At 56.9% G+C, this 18,791-nt stretch overlaps 1 protein-coding gene across 7 annotated transcripts; it reads left to right on the top strand.

Moving 5' to 3' along the window:
* Positions 1-3,594: 3,594 nt before the first annotated feature.
* NDOR1 (NADPH dependent diflavin oxidoreductase 1) lies at positions 3,595-18,457 on the top strand. 7 transcript variants are annotated; one of them, XM_026860490.1, is made up of 15 exons: positions 3,595-3,632; positions 4,322-4,456; positions 4,919-4,996; positions 5,463-5,560; positions 6,346-6,444; positions 7,117-7,218; positions 7,703-7,909; positions 8,259-8,380; positions 9,320-9,540; positions 9,906-10,013; positions 10,727-10,841; positions 11,775-11,921; positions 12,579-12,697; positions 15,217-15,311; positions 18,252-18,457. In XM_026860490.1, exons 2-15 carry the CDS (start codon positions 4,322-4,324, stop codon positions 18,394-18,396), a joined length of 1,791 nt encoding a protein of 596 aa, XP_026716291.1. In that variant the 5' UTR covers positions 3,595-3,632; the 3' UTR covers positions 18,397-18,457. The 7 variants fall into 7 exon arrangements, with proteins under 7 accessions (XP_026716291.1, XP_026716289.1, XP_026716290.1 ...); XM_026860488.1 differs by having other exon boundaries at positions 3,617-3,724; XM_026860489.1 differs by lacking the exon at positions 3,595-3,632 and adding an exon at positions 3,698-3,780.
* The last annotated feature ends 334 nt before the right edge of the window (positions 18,458-18,791 follow it).

The following is an 18,791-nucleotide window of genomic DNA, read 5'->3' as shown; positions in this document are numbered from 1 at the left end:
CCACATCAGGATGCTAAAGCCACCACCGCACTGAGGCCACATGGTCCCCAGGTGCTGCCCGTGTCAAGATGCAGGTGGAGATGGGTTCCCTGGGACAATCCAATCCCAGCTGTCTCCTTTAGGAGCTCTCATGCCCCTGTGGTAGCTCAGGTCATGCTGGACCCTTGTCCTCATGCATGAAGGCCAGATGAGCTCTCCCAGGCTGGTCTCTGCTCTGGAGATGCCACATGGACATGAAGGCACCAGCTTCACCTCCCTCTGGTGTAGCCATCCCCAGTCTCAGATGTCTCTCCAGGAGCTGGGACACACAGAGCAGGGTGACAGCCAGGGCCAGTACTGGCCCTTTGTCAGGATGATGCTGGGTTGGTGTCCAAGTCAGGCTGTGTAGAGGCTCTTTCCCCACCGGCCCTGGGGTTTCAGAGGGGTGTGGGGCTGGGGCACCCACCAGCATCTGCAGCACCAGCATAGGGAAGCCGTGCCGCACCCCCAGCGCATCTGCAGGGCCAAACCTCTGGGCTGTGAGCAAGCCAGGGCACTCCCCTAACACGTTTTTAGCCAAGGAGCTGTAATTGGGTTTGGGAAAGGCCCAGCTGGCAGCGATATCCAACTCACCCACCGCAACAACAAAAATAAACCAAGGTAAGATTTTTATCTTTGCCAGGGCACATTCCAGTGTATAAGAGTCTGTTGGCCCGAGACATGAAGAGCCTCCCTCCCCATGCTGCGGAGCACCAGGGATCCCATGGCTTACACCAGGCAGGGGATGATCATCAGGGTCTGTCCCCTCAAGCCATGTCAGCTGGCAGAGGGTCCAGCAGGATTTCACCGAGGGGGATGCTCCCAGAAGGAGTTTTGTGTGTGCCGTGTCAGCCTGGCCACAGGCTGGTGTGCCAGAACTGCACACTGTGGGGTGTGAGGGCAAACGCCCCAGGAAGTTTCATTGCAGGACTTGGTGGCCCTGGGCACATTGGGCGACTCCTTTGCATGAGGAACGAGTCCCAGGAAGGGATGTGGCTGGTCCTGGCTGCCAGGTAATCCCCACCACCTGCAGCCATGCAGGAAGCCCCCATACCCCCATCAGGGCAGGACCCCGAGTGCCACAGCTCGGCAACGTGCCACCCCTGTGTCCCCAAACGTTACCTGGGAGCTGGCCTTACCTCGGAGGAGCAGAGCTGGGAAACGCCAGCAGCTGGCTCTTCCCCAGGGAAGCTGCAAAATGCTGGAAAAGCTGCTTGCAGGTGAGCTCAGTGGCGTGCTCAGCAGGTGGATGTGGCATCATCCCCCCGTGTCATCACGCCCTGGTGACATGGCTGTTTGCTAGGTTAGGGCTGACAGTCCCAGACAAGCCCCACTGGGGCTCAGCAGCAGGAAACGGCCCCATTCCTCTGCAAAGTGTTGTGGCAAGGCTGAAGGATGCATTCATTTCTTTGATCTTTTTTTTTCTTTTTTTGGTTTGCCCCTTTTTTGGTTTAATTAGCTGGGTGGTTGGGGAGCTGTGGGAGTCCAAAGGCACCGATCAGTCCCCAGGGCAACTCATGGAGTGTCTTCTCCTGACTCAGATGCTTGGCTGCTCTTCCTGCTCCACCATGTCCCCCACCTTCTGTGACGCCAATTCTTCATGCCTGTCAGCAGACACTGGCTGTCCCCCCACACCGCCCCAGACTTACTCCCCTGCTCTCACCCCCATTGCCCCATAGCCCAGCTCTCACCCTCCCCAGACCCACACCAGTGATTCCACGGTTGCTGGTGACACAGTATCTGCAGCTGCAGGTGACACCCATGGCCTGCACACTCCAATCGATGGGGCATGTTGCGTGCACAACTGCAGCACCGGAATACCAAGAGCAGGGATGAACTCACGCTGGTGTGAGGGGAAGTGGACAAGGAGCAGCCAGCCACTCCCCTCCCAGATGACATGTCCTTGGTTTGCTGTAGCTTGGCCTGTGTGAGCAAACAGCTCGCTCCAAGCGGACAGACCAGAGGATTTGGGGACATTACAGCTGCACGCTGGTGACACAGAGCCCTAGAAAAGCACATCTCAAGGTGAAGCAGGAGTGGAGGAGCTCCTGCAAGGCAGGTCCCAGTGCTTGGGACTCAGTGCCACCTGAGGGGGTGCAAGGACCGAGCAAATTAGGTGTGCCTGTGCTGTCCCTTCCAGCACCCAGCCCTGGTGCCAGCCCAGGACAGGCCATCTGGTCCCTGGGGACATCAAGCCAGGACTGGAGCCAGGTGCCATCTGAAGAGAGGCTGGTGGGGAGCAGGTCATACCACACATCATGTAGCCCTAGTATGGCCCAGTCTGTGCCAGATCTGTGTCAGCTTATGGATCCTGCTGGACCAGGCCACTGGTTCTGCCGCTGCTGTTCCATGACAGCCAGGAGGAGCAGGTGGCAGCGTGAAGGGACAACCATCATCTCCTTACGGGAAACATCCTCACAGTTCCCATCTGCTTCCTAGAGAGAGAAGGAGCAGCCACTTGTTTCATTGTCATCAGGGCATCTCACAGGGGAGACCAGACCCACACACACGTTCCTGGTGCTCCTCAGGCCCCTGCTAAGCAACTGAACTGGAGAGCTGCTTATATAGCAGTTCTCTCTCTCAAGACCCTGTCTGCATGAAACAGATCCCAAGAGCAGCAGAGGAGAGAGTATGGTCCCAGGAGGAGCTGGGTACATGGAGCAAAGACAGGGATGGGCCAGGGAGCAGCTGAGGTTGGAGGGGAAGCTCCGGCTAACAGATATTTTGTCAGAGTCAACATGAGAGTACAAAGGTCTGCAAAACACGATGTCAAAAGGAGACCAGTTCTCTGAGCCTGGGCTCCAAAGCGCCACAAGTCATCTCGCAGACGGGCAGATTCACTGTTCTCAACATCCTCGTGGTGAGAGCTGAACACAAGCGATGCCGAGGTGCCTTTGGCTCTGGGAGTTCTCTGTGACATGGGCATTTAGCACACTGATCTGCACTTCCACAGGGAATACTGAATTACTCATGTTTTCTGGGCGTATTCTCAAGAGCTGGGTAAGACACACCCCCCCTTCACAACCAGCGTCAGCTGTGTGCACTCCTGTCCCCATGCCTTGCCCTGCCACCACCCCATCTCAATATTTAGGGAATGGATCTGAAATACAAAGAAAAAAACATTTTTGTTCAAAAATACACACATCTGGCTCAGAGCACGGCTCCCTAAAACCCTGCCAGCACACTAAAGGCATGAAGTGCTCAGGGAAGTGAGAGGACAGATGGAAGTAAATTCGCTTTGCTGCTGAAGCCAGCGCATCATTACAAGCGTGGCCTCAAACAGGGCAGGGCAGGCGAGGCAGCAGCTGCGGCGCTGCTGGTGGGCAGCAGTCTGGGGGGTACAAGGATAACTACAGCAACCAACCAACCTCCAGGTAATTCCTGTTCTCCAGGCAGTTGTTTTAAGTACAAACACTTCCTGGGAAAAAGATTCTTATAAATAAAACTAATCCTTCCATGCATCTTTATTTAAAAATAAAATAACTGGCATATCGAACAGTGCTTGCAGGGCAGGATACTTTAAGACTGACACCAAGAGAGATGACGTCTGAAGCGTGGCGGCGCACGCTAGTGACGCAAACGGAAGCGGAAGCGGCGCGTGGGGCCGGTGCACGGTGGGTGCTTGCGGTGGGGCCGGAGCCGTGGGCTCGGGGCTGTCCCCGTCTCCGAGCCCCCGGCTTCGGCCCCCCAGCCTGTCTTGATCCTGGTGCGTGTCCCAAAGCGCTCCCAAAGGGAAAATCCCCTTTTTCCTCAGGGCAAGGGGCACATCTCCTGATGCTGCACCCCCTCTCCGCAGGGACTGATCTGTAACGGGGCTGTTCCCTCCTTAGCGTTTTCTTTTGTAGTTATTCTGGATTTTTCACCGTGGTGGAGACTTGTGAGGCAGACATACGTTAAAACTGGAAATGGTGAACAGCCCATCCCAGGGGTGATGAGGACAGTTAAAACGAGCCCAAACGTGGATTGTTGTCCCTGGATTTTATGCTCCCCTTCCTTTGTCCTGGCAGCGGGGATAAGGAGCACAGTAGTGTCACTGCTGCTCCTGTGGACGGGGACACTGACGAAGGTGGGGTCACTCCCTCAGCACTACCCAAGGGTGGAAAGAGAGCCTGGGAGCCTTGAATCCTGCTGCTGTCTCCAAACTATTCAGCCGTCCCTGTGCCTGCTGTTTGCAGTGTCAACCCCACAAATGTCACCTGAACCCACAGCCACTGGCACTCCTTCAAAGCCTGGGCGGGTGTCAGTGTGACACCTCTTATGTCCCCTCACCTCCTGGTGATTTCTCTGGTTTTGTCTCTTGCAGATGGTGGAACGGAAACTCCTTGTTCTTTTTGGCAGCCAAACTGGGACAGCTGAAGACACAGCCGAGAGAATTGGCAGAGAAGCCAAGCGACGCCACTTCCAGTGCAGAGTGGAGGCGCTGGACAGCTATGATGTGGTGAGCGGTGACACAGGGGTGCTCCAGGCACTTCTGGTCTTGCTCCATCTCCACCAACCTCATTTCTTAGATGTGGGCATCCTCCACCCTTGCTGTGACCTGCTGTATTTTACCAGACCCTGGCTCTGTGCCCTTCCTGAGGGCAGGTTGTGCTTAACTCAGCTGAAAAGGTGTGAAAACTGAACAATGATTCTTGGAATAGAGCCCATGTTAGATGACAGACACTCAGCCTTACTCTGTAAGGCAAGGAGCACCAAGGAACCAATGCTGCAGGCAGCGTGTGGGCAGCAGATGCTGCTTCAGTGCCTGTAGAGGAGGTCGTGCCACATGGGGCTGCAGGTTTTATTCCCAGTGTGGTCTGTCTGTGAGTGGGCTGTGATGTTAGCGGCCATGTCGGGACAGCTGGGACACGTGTTTGTAGATTGCTGATCTGAATGTGCCTTTCCATGTTTGTGCCCACAGGCCAACCTCATCAATGAGCTGTTGGTGGTATTTGTCTGTGCAACCACTGGCCAGGGTGACCCACCTGACAACATGAAGGTAGGATATGCCTGTCCATGTTGCCTTTATATTCCTGATCCAGTGACTGGATTTCTCTCTTGAAGCAGCTTGAGCAATGGTTATTTTTGGAGGGGGGAGCTCTGGAGCTGCACCAGTCACGTCTCATCTCATGTTACTGATGGGCCAATGGCAGGGAGCTGGTGAGGTTTCAGCAGCTTAGCAGCTGTGAGGCGCCCTGCCGTCGCAACAGCTCTGGGTTTGTTGAGGGCTCTCAGAGCATCCTCAGGATCCATAAGCTGTTTGTGGAGCACTCTCCAGAGCTGTCCTTCTGGCAGGTAGCAGTGGTGGCTACTTTCAGGGGTCACCTCTGCAGAAGGATGGGCTCCTCACTCTCTTGGGACTCAGCGAAGGGCAGGAGGGTCCCCAGGGGTGGGTGAAGCTGGAGCAGGCAGGAAGGGAAGGCCTTCTTGGCATTAGCCTGACTCCCTGACCGTGTCCTTTCTAGATGTTCTGGCGGTTTCTGTTCCGGAAGAACCTGCCACCTGGTTCCCTCTGCCAGCTGGACTACGCCGTGCTGGGCCTTGGCGACTCCTCCTACCCCAAGTAAGCAGCTCTGCAGCTCCTTGCCTGCCCGCAGCAGCTGCTCCTTACAGCTCTGGCTGCCAGCAAGAGCAGCGTGGTTGGGGAACAAAGGGGGTGAGATGAGACAGAGCCTGACTCTAGAGCAGCAGCTCAGGTGAAACATAATTCTCACCAGCCTTAAAAATCCTTGTCCTGCCAGCCCATGTTCCTCCTAACCCCCAGGAACTGGGCTTCTGCCCATTCCTTTCTTCGCAGCCTCCTCAAGCAGATGCAGTATCTGGGACATCATTTCCCAGTCAGTTATTACAGACATGCAGTACTCTGTCTGAATTGCAGGAAGGTCTGTGCCACAACAATTTCAGTGGACCAAGCCAACAGGAGACATGAAACATAAGACTTTTAGGTGGCAGCCAGCCTTGTTGGTCCCAGTTCTCTCCCAAAAGATTGTTCCCCTGTGCCTGAATGAGCTGTAGTGGGAGGGGTGGGAGTGTGCCTGAACTCCGTGAAGCAGTGAGGGGCTAGAGGGGAGAAAGTACTTCTCTGTCCAGGGCACAAGCTGCCATGACAGGAAGCTGGACCTCCCCAAGTCCCTTCTGGGAGCTGGCCACAGCCTGTGTAGCCCAGCAAGTGGCAGCCAGCTGCTTCTCCAAGCTGCCCCAGGGTGGAGGCATCGGCTGGGCAGGGCATGGGGCTGGCTCAGGCTGGACCTGCTGCTGTGCTGCTCCAGCATAGCCCTGGCAACATGTGCTGGCTGGCTCGTGCTGGAGCAGCCCTGCCTTCTGCAGCTGCTGTTATTCTCTGCTCAGGTTTAATTTTGTTGCGAAGAAGCTGCACAAACGGGTGCTACAGCTTGGGGGCAACCCTTTGCTGCCAGTGGCATTGGGAGACGACCAGCATGACTTGGGGTAAGAGGGGTGGGGGGGGTGGAGCCCTGGGGTGCACTACCGTTTTGTCCTTGGGCTGACAGCAGGGCTGTGAGTGTTTCACCCCAGCCTTGGGGACAGCAGTGTGTTGCTCCCACCATGGGCCTGCTCCTGTGCCACAGACATGGCCAGCGGCCTCCTGCTGCTCTCCGTGAACATGCTGGTCTCTGCTCAGAACTCTCCTATGCCAGGAGCTGGGTCATTTGCTTCTCCAGGGTCTCCCACAACCTCCAGCAGGTATCAACATCTCCTGGCTCTGCCCCGGTCCCGTTCAGACCAGAGGACAGCTGTGTGATACAGACGTGTGCCTGCAGGCATTACAGCAGCCCAAGCTGTGCTGCTCTTCTCCTTGCGTGGGGCAGAGGCTGCGTGTGGCTCAGGGAGACAGTGACCATCACCAGTTGTGGCTGGGGGTTGGTGGTTCTGTTCAGACATCAGTGGTTGGGCCCCAGCAAGGGAGTGAGTGCTTAGAGTGGCTGAGACATGTTTCAAGACCTGAAACTGGAAGGGAATGATGTGGAGTGACTGTGCAGTGGAAGAGGAGCAGAGGTGGTTGCCCAGGGGTGGCCCAGTGATGCCCGGATGCAGGGGTAGCAGCACTGGAGCCTGAAGGGATGATGCTGTGCTGCTGCAGCCCAAATTTCCCGCTTGCAGGCCAGATGCAGTGGTCGATCCATGGCTCCTGACCTTATGGGACAAGATCCTTGCCTTGTATCCTCTCCCTCCTGGCCTTGAGATCATCAGTCCAGATGTACGGTGAGTGAAGAGGGTAGACAGGGACTGCTGGAGCTGGCTGGTGTGAATGGCCATTTTCTGAGGTGGAGATATGCCCTGCTTTGACTGGGAAGCCTCCCCACACAGCTTCTGGTGTCCCAATTATCCCTTGGACTTTGGCCATGGGTGACCCATCTCTCTCTGGGTGGAGTGTCCCCTTGTCCCCTGTATGTGTGTGTCAGCCACCCGGGCAGGTTTCTGCCCATCTTTCTGTCCTGATGTGCCTCTGCCCTTTGCAGACCTGCTGAGCATGTGTTCCCAACCAGCCTCCCTCTGCCTGCTCTGGAGCCTTTGGGATCTCCTTCTAGCAGTCTGCATTGTGTTCCCTTACCACAGGGGCAGGGGTGATGGGTGGTGGATACAGTGGGAGAATTCAGACCTCTCCCTGCCTCCAGCCTCTAGTGCTACAGCAGCAGAGGAGCTGTGACACAGAGGTAACCACACTGCATTGCTCTCCTTCCCACAGCCTGCCCCCAAAATACACCCTGAACTACCTGGCTGAGGACTCCCTGCACCCTGATGGTGGCCCGCCCCAGCCAACAGCAGCCAGGGCCGTTCCCTCCGAGCTGCATCCCTTTGCTGCCCAGCTGGTGTCCAATCAGCGGGTCACGGCAGAATCCCATTTCCAGGATGTCCGGCTCATCGAGTTCGATGTCACAGGCTCAGGGATCACGTGAGCATTTTCCTGGCTTCCCCATGTTTTGCTGTGTGGGATCAGGTGTCCTGTAGTTGCATTCCTCTTCCACTCCTCTTCTTCAGTAATACCTGAGGCTGCAGACCTAAGGACATGGTCCCTGCTGTGCTGTCCCCCTCCATGACAAGGTCAGGGGCGTGTGACAGCGTGAGTCCTGCCCGTGGACCAGCTCTCTTTGCCATGTCGTGTCAGAGAGCACAACACTAGTGACACTGGGAACCTGGCTGAGTTGTGGCCTCTTCCCTGGGGCAGGTGCGGGTCGTGCTGGTGGTGCTGTGACCATGGCCCGCCCCGTGGCTGTGCTCGACAAGTCCCGCTGCATCCACAGGTTCAGTGCAGGGGACGTGGTGATGATCCAGCCCCAGAACTGCACCGAAGACGTGCAGCAGTTCTGCCAGCTCCTGCGCCTGGATCCAGACAGACACTTTGTGCTGAAGCCCACGGAGCCTGGTAGGTCCTGCCCACTGGGACGGAGCAGCCCCTGATCTCTGGCCCAGCCTGGAGCTCTGCTTCTCCTTTGCTGTAGAACTGGTAAATTGGGAGTGGCTGATGGGACATCTTGCAGGATGGGGGCTCTCCTTCCTTCCTAGTGTTGTGTGTTTGTGGATCCCACGTTAGAGCCAGTGTGACTTGTGGGGGGAATCCAGCAGTGTCCAGGCTGCACCCATGCCTGGTGACTTTGCAGCCCCCAGCACAGAGCGTGGAGGATTCTGCAGCCCCCTCAGCCCACAACCTGAGTTGGGGAGCCTGTGCTTCTCCCCACTCTGCCTGTGCCTCGGGGACCTACTACAGGTGCTTCTGCAGGCACAAACCAGCACCAACAACTAGAGAAACCCCTTGGAGCCCTTGGTGGGTCTGCAGTCTGCATGGCACTAGGAGAGTTTTCTCTTCTGTCCCCTGAGTGTCCAGTCCCCCTCAATCTTTCATATATCTGTCAGTGCTGGGATTTTTGCCTGGCAGGCAAACCCAAGACAAATTCAGGATGCTCTTCACACCCTTGGGGGAGAAGTAGGAGACAAGGACAGGCCTGACACATATGACACTGCTGGTTACTTCCACTTTATTGTGTGCAGGTAAGGTGGGACCTGTATGGATAAGGTGTCCTAAAGCATTTGCATAAAGGAAGGGACAGCTCAACACCACTGACTCTCTGTTGCAAACCTGTGGGCTTGAAAAGAAAGCTGGGGAGAGCAGGAGGGAGTGGGGGCCCCTGTGGGGAGCAGTGGTGGCAGTAGCTAAAGTTGGCTCCATGTGGGTGCCTACAAGCAGCAGGGCTGCCCTTGTTTGGGTGCCTGGGGAGCGCCAGAGCTGCAGGGCAGCAGGCAGGCGGTGCTGGGCCATTCGGCCCCGGTGCTGGCCCTGAGCACTGCCTGCTGCCTTGCCTTGCAGACACATCCCTCCCTGCCCTCTTGCCGCAGCCCTGCACCATCCGGCACCTGGTCACGCACTACTTGGACATCTCCTGCGTGCCGCGGCGCTCCTTCTTCAAGCTCTTGTCCTACTTCTCTATGAATGAGCTGGAGCGGGAGAAGCTGCAGGAGTTCAGCTCTGCGCAGGGCCAGGAAGAGCTCTACAGCTACTGCAACCGGCCCCGCAGGACCACGCTCGAGGTGAGGCTGGGGGAGCATGACACACCTGCTCTGTGAGGACTGTGCTGTGGCTTAAAGCACCCAGGCAGATGATCAGCCATAATTTCTTGGCTGGGGAATTCAATCTACCTCACCCACTTTCTGAAGTGTCCTTGGATTGCCGCTGGTGGGTAGGACCTGCTCCAAATCCTTCTGGTCCCCCGTGCTGCAGCCTGAGGGTGAGGGGCGGGCAGTGGGACAGGGCAGTTGGTGCTCAGAGGTACTTGGCGTGGTGCCTTTGGTCAAGGGCAGCGTGGCTCAGCAGTGTGGGACAGCCCCATACCCCCAAGGAGCAGGCAGGCTGCCTTCCGGGATGTACCCAGTCTCACTCTGCCTGGGCTTTGCAGGCCCTCTGGGATTTCCCTCACACCACGTGTGCCATTCCACCCGAATACCTGCTGGACCTCATCCCGCGCATCAGACCCCGTGCCTTCTCCATCGCCTCCTCCATGCTGGTAAGAGCTCAGCCCTTTCTGGCTTCCTGTCAGGCTCTGAGCTGAGGGTCTGGCAGGGCCAGGGCTGACTGTTGGTGCCATGTGTGCTGGGCTGTACTCCCAGGCTCTCTGAGCACCCACAGCCCACCCGAGCCCCGGCTCTGCTGCAAGCACGTGGCCAGTGGATGTGCAGGATGTGAATCCCAGGGCTGTGCCAGGCTCCGTGTTAGGGCACTTGCCCTTCTGCAGCCCCGCAGGTGCTGGGGCTGGCCCAGTGCACTGCGGAGGTCTGGTGTCCCTGGTCACGGGGGGCAGTGGGAGGTGGTGGCATGGAAGCTGGGACATCCCTGGGTGGTGCGGCTGTGGGATGGGGGAGTGCTGCTTCCTGCTGCTTCCCGCTGCTGCCGGGAGGTGGCAGTGGGACTTGGCCTGGGTCGCTTGGCAGACGGCAGCCCATACACTGGTGACATTTGTCCTCCATGGGGACCTCTTGGGTTGGACAGTCTTTGTCGCTGCTGCCAGCTGTGCAGAGCAGTCCCACAGGAGCTGGAAAACCCCCTTCCCTACCGGAAAGGTTTTGGGCTCCATTCTGTGTCCAAGTGGCAGTTTCAGGCTAAGAAGTGTTTCAGACGCCCTGGCAGGAGCTGGGCACAGGCTTTGTCCCTAGAGGAGATACTGGACTCTTCCTGCAGAGCTGTGCTGGGTGTCTTCTCATTTCTCATGTCTGGACGCAGGCTCACCCCGACCGCATCCAGATCCTCATGGCAGTAGTGCGGTACAAGACGCGGCTCAGCAAACCCCGCCGTGGTCTCTGCTCTACCTGGTTGGCTTCTCTCAACCCAGAGCAAGGTAACTGCTTGGACTTTGTGAGAACCCTGTGTGCTTACCACAGCCCGCAGAGCTGAGCCCATGGGACTGTGGTGGAGCTGTGTGTGTGCTGGCCACACACTGGAGCTGCTTGGACCCTGGGTGGAGCACACTGGCCTGGCAGGATGAGCTGAACTCCCAGTAGCCGTCCTTCCTCGCTGTTCCCATCTTCTTTGGAGCATGACATGCTCCTCCAGCTTCCCTGAGCTCCTGGTTTTCTCCCAGCTGCTTGACCCTCCTGCTCCCAGTGCCAGCATGCTTTGCTGCCCCACAGTGGGTTGCTCCTGGTGTGCTGGAGCTGGTTGCGTCCTGACTGCTGGACACCTCCAGACACATAGCACCAGCTCTTGGAAGGATGGTCCTTCTATTGAACGCATCCATCCTGTCCTGCGAAGCCCCTGTATGCTGCTCATCTGATCTAACCACAAAACCCCTCCAGCTGGGTCCTCAAGCAAATAGGACAAGATCATGGGGTCTCCTTGCTGCAGGATGGTAGAGAATTGCTCTGTATGACTCCAGGGCAAGACTGGATTTTCTCAGAATACCTGGATAGGGATCTGCTGACTCCCAGAGGAGGCAGGTTTGTCCCTCCCTTACTCAACAGCCAGGTTGAGGTCTCTGCTCGCCTCCGCTGCTGTCTTCCCTGGCACCAGCCGTGTGCTGTGGAGCTCTTGCCTTGCTCCAGGGTTCACTCGGGTGCTTGCAGAGACAGTGCTGAGACAGCTGAAGAGCTTTTCATACACAGATAGTGTGCCCATGGCTCCAGGGGTGCCTTGGTGCCAGGGTGGTGGTAAGCCAGGTGTTCTCCATGTCTTCGGAGCATTCTGGAAGAGCTGGATGCCTGGCTCACCCTCTGCAGGGTGGCATGGGTGTGTTGCTGGTGAGGTGATGCTAGTTGGTCTGATTGTTTTGCAGGTGATGTCCGGGTGCCTCTTTGGGTGAAGAAAGGAGGAATGAAGTTCCCAACTGACCCTGACACCCCTGTGATCATGATTGGCCCTGGCACAGGGGTGGCACCTTTCCGAGCAGCGATACAGGAGCGGGTGGCACAAGGACGTAGAGGTGAAAGACAGTCCTGGGCGGGATTTGGGATGCCCCTTGCTGCAGGCAGGTCTGTGTTCAGTGTACAGGAAGGAGGGTCTGGGGGCTCCTGAGGGTTTGGACAGGCCCAGGCTTTGCTTTGTTTGAGTGGGAGCAAGCTGGGCTCTGGGGCAGGTGAGGACCAGAGCCTGGTGTGTGCAGCCTGTGTGGTTATTCACAGGTTGTGCTGCAAGGCTGCTCCTTGGGTCAGGGTAGGGGCTCTGCAGAGGCTCTTTCTTGGCTCTTTGTGAGTAGAGATGGGTGACTGAGCTCATCTTCTGCTGCACAAGGAGTTTTGCCTCCACCCTTGTCTCATCCTCATTCCCCCCATCTCATCTGTAGGTCTCAGCAGGAATCTGAGGCTGGTGAAGGGGAACGGGCAGCCCTGGGGGGCTCTGCTTGCCCTACCTGCCCCTCACCTCCTGTTTTTTCAGCGCACAGGGGCCTCTGCTTGCCACAGGTCACTTGGCTTCATGCTCACTTGGCTCCTGGCTCTTCTAGGCCAGGGCTGTCAGCCAGGTGCAGCAGAGAGGTGTGAGCCTTGGGGCTCTGCCACAGGTCTCATGGGCACCAACAGTCTCCAGCACTTGCAGGGCGTTTGGTCTGCCCAGCACAGCCCTTGTGGTCTGCTCTCTGCAGGGAACTGCTTGTTCTTTGGCTGCCGCCAGAAATCCAAGGACTTCTACTGCCAAGAAGAGTGGGAATTGCTGGTGACAAAGGGCTTCCTGACACTCTTCACAGCCTTCTCCAGGGACCAGGTCAGTTCCCAGAGGAGGAGGGCGGATACAGAAGCATCTCAGGCAGCACTGATGGGACTCTGCTTGTGTTTCTGACCCCTATAGCTGTTGGTGTGGACTGCGAAGGGCCTGGCGGGGTGGCACAGTGGTCACCTCACTCCCCCACACCACCTCAGTGCTGGATGAGATCCCCACCAGCGCTGCAGTGCCGCTGCCCAGCGGGGATGTGTCCAGCTGAGTTGAACTAGAAACGTTGATGGGATGGGACTGGTGAGCACCAGAACAGAGGTGTTAACCACCTGTTTGGCTGGACCACATGACTGATAAAAGGCTCCCAAGCCTCTCGGGGGGGTCACCAGGCAATAACCTCTCTTGATTGAGTGCCGCCCTCCTTACCATGTCCCTCTGAAGCTGAGGAGCTTGGCCTCTGTGCCAGCTCTGCCCTAGCCTCAGCTGTGCAGGAGAAAGCTCCCTGAAGGTACGAACACCCCCACAACTCAGCCCCTCACTCAGCTCCCTTATTTCCCAGGCAGTGTCTTTTTTTGGACAACTCTAAGCCCTGGTCTGGGCTGCAGGGCTTTTTTTCTTGCCAGGGAGGCTCCATGAGCTGGGACTCTGTTTCACTGCCTTGTCCTGTCCCTTTATGGCACTGAAAGCTCAGCCTCCCTTTGAAACAGAGAGATCTAATAAAAAGGGTCAGTGAGAATGGGTATTTCTAGGTAGCTCGGCTGCACTAGTCCTTTTCTCCTGGCTGTGTGCATGCGTTGACATGAAGCCAGCATCTTTTATCCAGTCACTTGTAAGGCATGAGTTGAATGTCCCTGTGAAGGCTTTCCAAGGCTTTAGTGAACAGGCACAGCACTGCAGAGGTTTGTTGGATGACCAGTCTGCTTTTTTTTCTGGTGGCTCACACAGTGAAGGAGGGATCTGCAGCTCCCCAAATCTGGAGAGTGGCCCCAGAGCCTCCTCCTGCCCTTGCAGACTCTGGAGGGACAAGGCTCACATGGAAGTGTGCCCCTGCCCTCCCTGCTTTCCTTGCTCTGTGAGGCAAAGCAGTTTGTCCTGAGGATCTTTTGCCACCAAATCCTTGCAGTGCTGCATAGGGTGGCAAGTGAGAGCGCAGCCACGTAAGATGAGCCATTGTGTGTAGGAGGTGCCGTTAACTCATCAAAAAGTTTGTTTTCAAAGAGCTTGGCAGGAGCTGGGATGCTCCGTAGCTGAGCAGGATTTCCCTCTTCTCTCCATCAGGTCCTCTTTGCGGTGACCTTCTGTCACATCACGTCTGCCCCGTGGTGCAGACTGATTGATCCCAGCCTAATGCGGCTGTCGCTAATTCTCAGCAGGATTCCCTGGGGTTTAGCTGAGATGTGGTGACCTGAGTTTGTCACTGGGGTGCTCTGGTTTCTAGGTAGCTGCAGGTCCTTAAATGACCTGCTTGGAGTCGGCAGAGCCTCTGTCAGCACTTAGATGATTAATGTTAATGATGCTGAAGCTGAGCTGTGTGGGTGCTTGCGACAGGCTCACCTCCCTGCTGCATCGCCGGCGGCCAGGTCAGAGCAACAGAGCTATGCCTGGGGGGGACCTAACTCTCCAGTGCCACGCAGCCAGTGTCACCGCCTGGGACCTGCTGACCGGGTGGTGACCAGCTCTTGAGACAGCCAGGGCTGGTCACTGCTCAGTGTTGTTCCCACGCACACCTCCGGGCTGCAGCATGCAGGGAGCCTGAGATGCAGCCAGAGCCTTGTTGCCTTTGGGGCTGGACAGGAGGGAGGAGGCTTCGCCTGTGGCTCAGCTCGGTGCGGTGAAGAGCGCGGTGTGGTGGGACGTGCAGCAGAGGGCCTGGCCTCCATCACAGTGTCACCTTTGTCATGGAGGAGCCGTCTGGGCCAGCAGTGAACTCAGGCACGTTGGCAATGGTGTTCCACTTGGGCAGAAGCCAGGGCTGTAGGCAGTTGCTTGGATGTGTGAAGTCTTGTGGATTAACCCTTTGAGGACTCTGATCAGTTGGGCTATACTGTGCCAAAAGCCAGTTGTATCCAGTCCCTGAGCACAGTAGAGGGGCAGGGAGTGGGACCAGGGCCATCGTGCCAAGCTCTCTGCCCTTCCAAGCTGTTTCGGGTCTCCAGCAGGTGACAGGGGTGTGGGGAAGGGTCTTGGCATGATGGGGGCCACAGACCCTCCTCTGTCCATGCTGAGAGAGGAGAGGGCAGGAAGGGAGCCCTCACAACGACTCCCCAGCTCGTGGCCCTGGCTGTTCACCAGAGGTGGAGCAGGCAGGGAGCAGCCAGAGGACTGGGGGGAGCTACTTCCCCGCTGAAGCTCCTGCTGCTGCACCCGTCTACCACCAATGAGATGTGGGGATCCCCTTCCCTGTGCCATAGTTGATCCAACTGCTTCTCCCAGTGCCCCCTGCTCTGGGGGGCAGCACTGCCCTGAGCTCAGGCAAACACTCCCTGAGAGCAGTGCCCAGGGGCTGGGCAGGCATGCTGGGGCTGGGGCTGCTCCCAGGGCTGGTGGCTCATCACCGTGTTTCCCTGCAGGAGGAGAAGGTTTATGTTCAGCACCGCATCCAGGAGAACCGAAGGCTGGTGTGGGAGCTGCTGAGCAGCAGGAACGCTCATGTCTACCTGGCTGGGTGAGTGAGAGGTCTCTGTGCAGGGACTAGGGGAGTGGGGCTGCACCTCGCTGGTTCTCCACCTCCCTAGAGGCATTCCCTCAGCTCAGCCCCGGAGTGAGCACCCCAGCAGGTCCTTAGGGGCTGCAGTGATTGCTGCAGAGGCACCAGCTCATTCCTTCTCTCCTGTTCTACGAGCCCTGGGCTGAGGGCCATTTCTCACCTACCCTCTGCTCCAGTTAGCAGGGGCAGAGCTGGAACCATGGCAGAGCTGCTCCAGCTGTCCCCGTGTGCCCATCCCTCCCAACTACCAGCACCCGTGACTAGCATCATCTGCCAGCGGGCTGACAGGCCTCTGACCCACAGCGAATCCGTATACAGGAGAGACCTGGCCTCTTCCCACCCTTCTCCTCCAGCAGGGCTCTGTGAAACTGGCGAAGTGGGCTTGTGCAGTTCCTATGGCTTCTCTGGTGGGCAGGAGGCTTTTAAAGCACATAGCAGAGGGCCACCAGTGCTGGGGCTTGTGAGCAACAGTTTTTGGGACCCGTGGGGCATCTTGGCTGGCTCTTTGATCCAAAACTGCCTTTCCAAGGTAGGGACGAGCTGTGTTGCACCGCAGCCTTTGCGTCCTTTGGCAGCACAGTTGTTCACCCAGTGGTTACCTTGGGCTGGTTGGAAATGTTGAACTGTTGGCCAAAAAGTGGAGTCCGGCCTTTGGAGGCAGAGCATCTGTGGCTCTTTTCCTGGGCAGAGCCCTTAACCTGCCTGCCCTAGTTGCTGTCTGTGTGACAGGGAGGAGGCTGCTCACCCACTGCCCAGGGCAAGTGTTGTGAAATGCTTTGGGCTCCTTGAGCTGGCGAGAGGCTGGCGACGGTGGTGTCGTGCACCCTGTGACCTGGAAAGCACTGTGCAAACCTGTGCCTTGCTGTCAACATGACTGACAATTGTAGGAGGCTCTTTCCTGCCTGTCCCGCACGAGAGCAGAGTTTTCCCTGGTGCCTTGCAGGGCGAGACTGGTCTTGCTGCATTCCTGGGAGAAGGAGATTTTTGTTTACTGCTGATGAAGCAGAGGCCAGGCCGCCCACTGGCCCTCGCTTGCTGCTGCACCAGCGCTGCCACGTGGTCTGGCATGCCTCACTGCATGGCAGGGCTCCCTGAGGGCCTTACCCCAACCTGGTGATCTCTACCCACGGATCTGGGCTTCAGGTTTGGTTTTCTCCCTCAAGCTGTACTTGGGGTTGTGCCTCTGTCCACAGCTGTTGAGTGACCACTGGGTATAGTGTCTTGATGGCCCTGTCCTCTCCTTCTGCCGTCCTCTTTTCTGCTTTCTGGTGCTGATGGAGACACCCTGGTGGATGCCAAAAAAGGATTAATGTCTTATAAAGAGCAGGGCTTGCACAGCTCTCCCCATTGCAGGATTTTGCAGTGGTCATGAGAATGGCATTTTGGACATCAGGGTTGCTCTGAGACCCATCTTGCTGAGCTCTTTGTTCCTGGCACAGGGTGGCCCTCAGCCCCAGTCAGGCAAGTAGGATCCAAGAGCCTGGTTCTCCTTGTCCAAGTGGCAACTTGCCATGTTTGCAGTGGGCACTTCCCCAGCCCTCCTCAACAGCTCACATGGTGTGTAAAGGTGCCTGGATTCACAGTGCCCCTCCCTGGCCCGCAGACTCTGAACTGCCAGTGGGTTGCCAAACAGGAGGGTGCAGGTGGGCTGGCCTGAAAATGGCCTTTCCCCCCCCCGCCACCCAAAAAATAGTATCCACGGTTTCAGCCACACTAGGAGAAAGATGGGAAAAGTGAATCCTGAGCTGCATGTCCCTGAGCAGCAGCCCTGGGCCACGTAGCACAGTGTCTGCCTTCCTGCACCCGTGCTGGCTGGGGCAGGGTCTGCAGAGCCAGGGATGGATCTTTTCTATGATTGTGCCCAGCTTATCTTGCCCAGAGGCAAAAAGGTTGAAAATGTCTGTCTCTTTCTGAAAAAAATAGATATTTGACATTTCTATCACAAGCCCAGCTACATTATCTTGTACTTGCATATCAGTGCCTGACTCAGAAACAATACGACTCTTCCAAAAAAAGAAGACCTCCTTTCTGTGTATTTTGGGACATTAATCAGCTTCAAATGCAAGTCAGAATTCTGCCTTGTTCTTGGGAAACAGCAAGGACGTTGCCAGATGCTTGTGCCAATTGGAGCAGCCTGGGAAATTTTATTAGATGGTTTTTTGCCACACAGTGAGTTTATCAAATGAAACTCTAGGAAGAAGCCTGAGTTTCTTATTTACCATAAGAAATAATTATGCTTGGAAGTGTTAAAACCTGTTTGGTTCTTTTCTACATGGGAGCTTGTGTTTTCTTCACAGTTTCTTATTTTGAGGTCTGAACTGGCTTTGGGTTACAAATGTCACCATCAAAACAATCATTTCAGGAGGCAGTGGAGGGACTGAAACAGCTGCTCCTTCACAGCAGTCATCTTACCCAGCTCAGGATCAGACACGTTTTACACTGAATGTTTCCCGAGATGAAAGGAAGTTTCTTGCCTCCTGCCAATAAATTATGACTCGTGCATATTCCCCATGTCCCTCTAATGAGGGTGATGGGAAGTGGAGCAATATGGAGTTAAGGCTACCAAGCTGTGATGCTCCTTCACCAGGGACTGGGTACTGCAGCTACCTCTTCGCCTGCAAATGCCAGAGCCCGGGAGCCCTGTGTGGATAACAGCCCACTGTCCTGGGAGCGGTATGAGCTGCCTCCCAAAGCCTGTCATTTATTCAGTGCCAGGCAGCCCATGTTGTGGGGTGAGGCAGGTTCCCCCCAGCCTGCGCTGTGTGCCGGGGTCGGTGGGTTTGGCCGCAGGGACTGCTGCCCCCTCCACGGACTGCCTTGCCCAGAGCACTGGGGCTGCAGATATGCCCCCCGTTTCCCTTCTCGCCCTGCCATCACACCACCTACTCTCTCTTCCAGGAATGCCAAGCAGATGCCAGCGGCGGTGGCTGAAGCCCTGCAGTTGGTGTTGCAGCTGGAAGGTGGCCTGTCACCCTCCGAAGCAGAGGAGCATTTAACAGCCCTGGAACGGTCCCAGCGCTTCCAGTCTGAAACCTGGTCGTAAGCCTGGCTCCCTGCCTCCCCCTTCCTTGCAAACTGCCTGAATAAAGGAGTCAGCAGAATGATCTGCCCCGGCATCATCCTTGGGCTGAGATTACCCCAGCAAGGACAGGGGCTTGGTGAAAGGGGTGGATTTACCCAACCACCCCTTCCCTGATGGCAGCAGGGCCATGGTGGGCAGGGGGAGCCCATCTCCTGGGTGTGGGCAGTTGGTGTGTGTGAAGCCTGGCTCCCCATGCCCGCACCCCACTGCAGCAGAGGCGAGAAGTCTCTGGTGGGGTGCTGCTGGCTGGCTCCTGCACGGAACTGAGTGGCCACCCCATGTGCTCCAGCTCCTGGGGTCCCTGTGCTGGGTGAGCAGCACCTGCGGGCATTGCCAGAGCACCAGTGTTGGCAGCG

The sequence above is a fragment of the Athene cunicularia genome (assembly GCF_003259725.1).
Source record: "Athene cunicularia isolate RWA chromosome 17 unlocalized genomic scaffold, athCun1 chr17_part1, whole genome shotgun sequence".
Lineage (NCBI taxonomy): Eukaryota > Metazoa > Chordata > Aves > Strigiformes > Strigidae > Athene > Athene cunicularia.
Note: the sequence above shows the minus strand (reverse complement) of the source record. Positions and strands in the feature narration are given on the sequence as shown.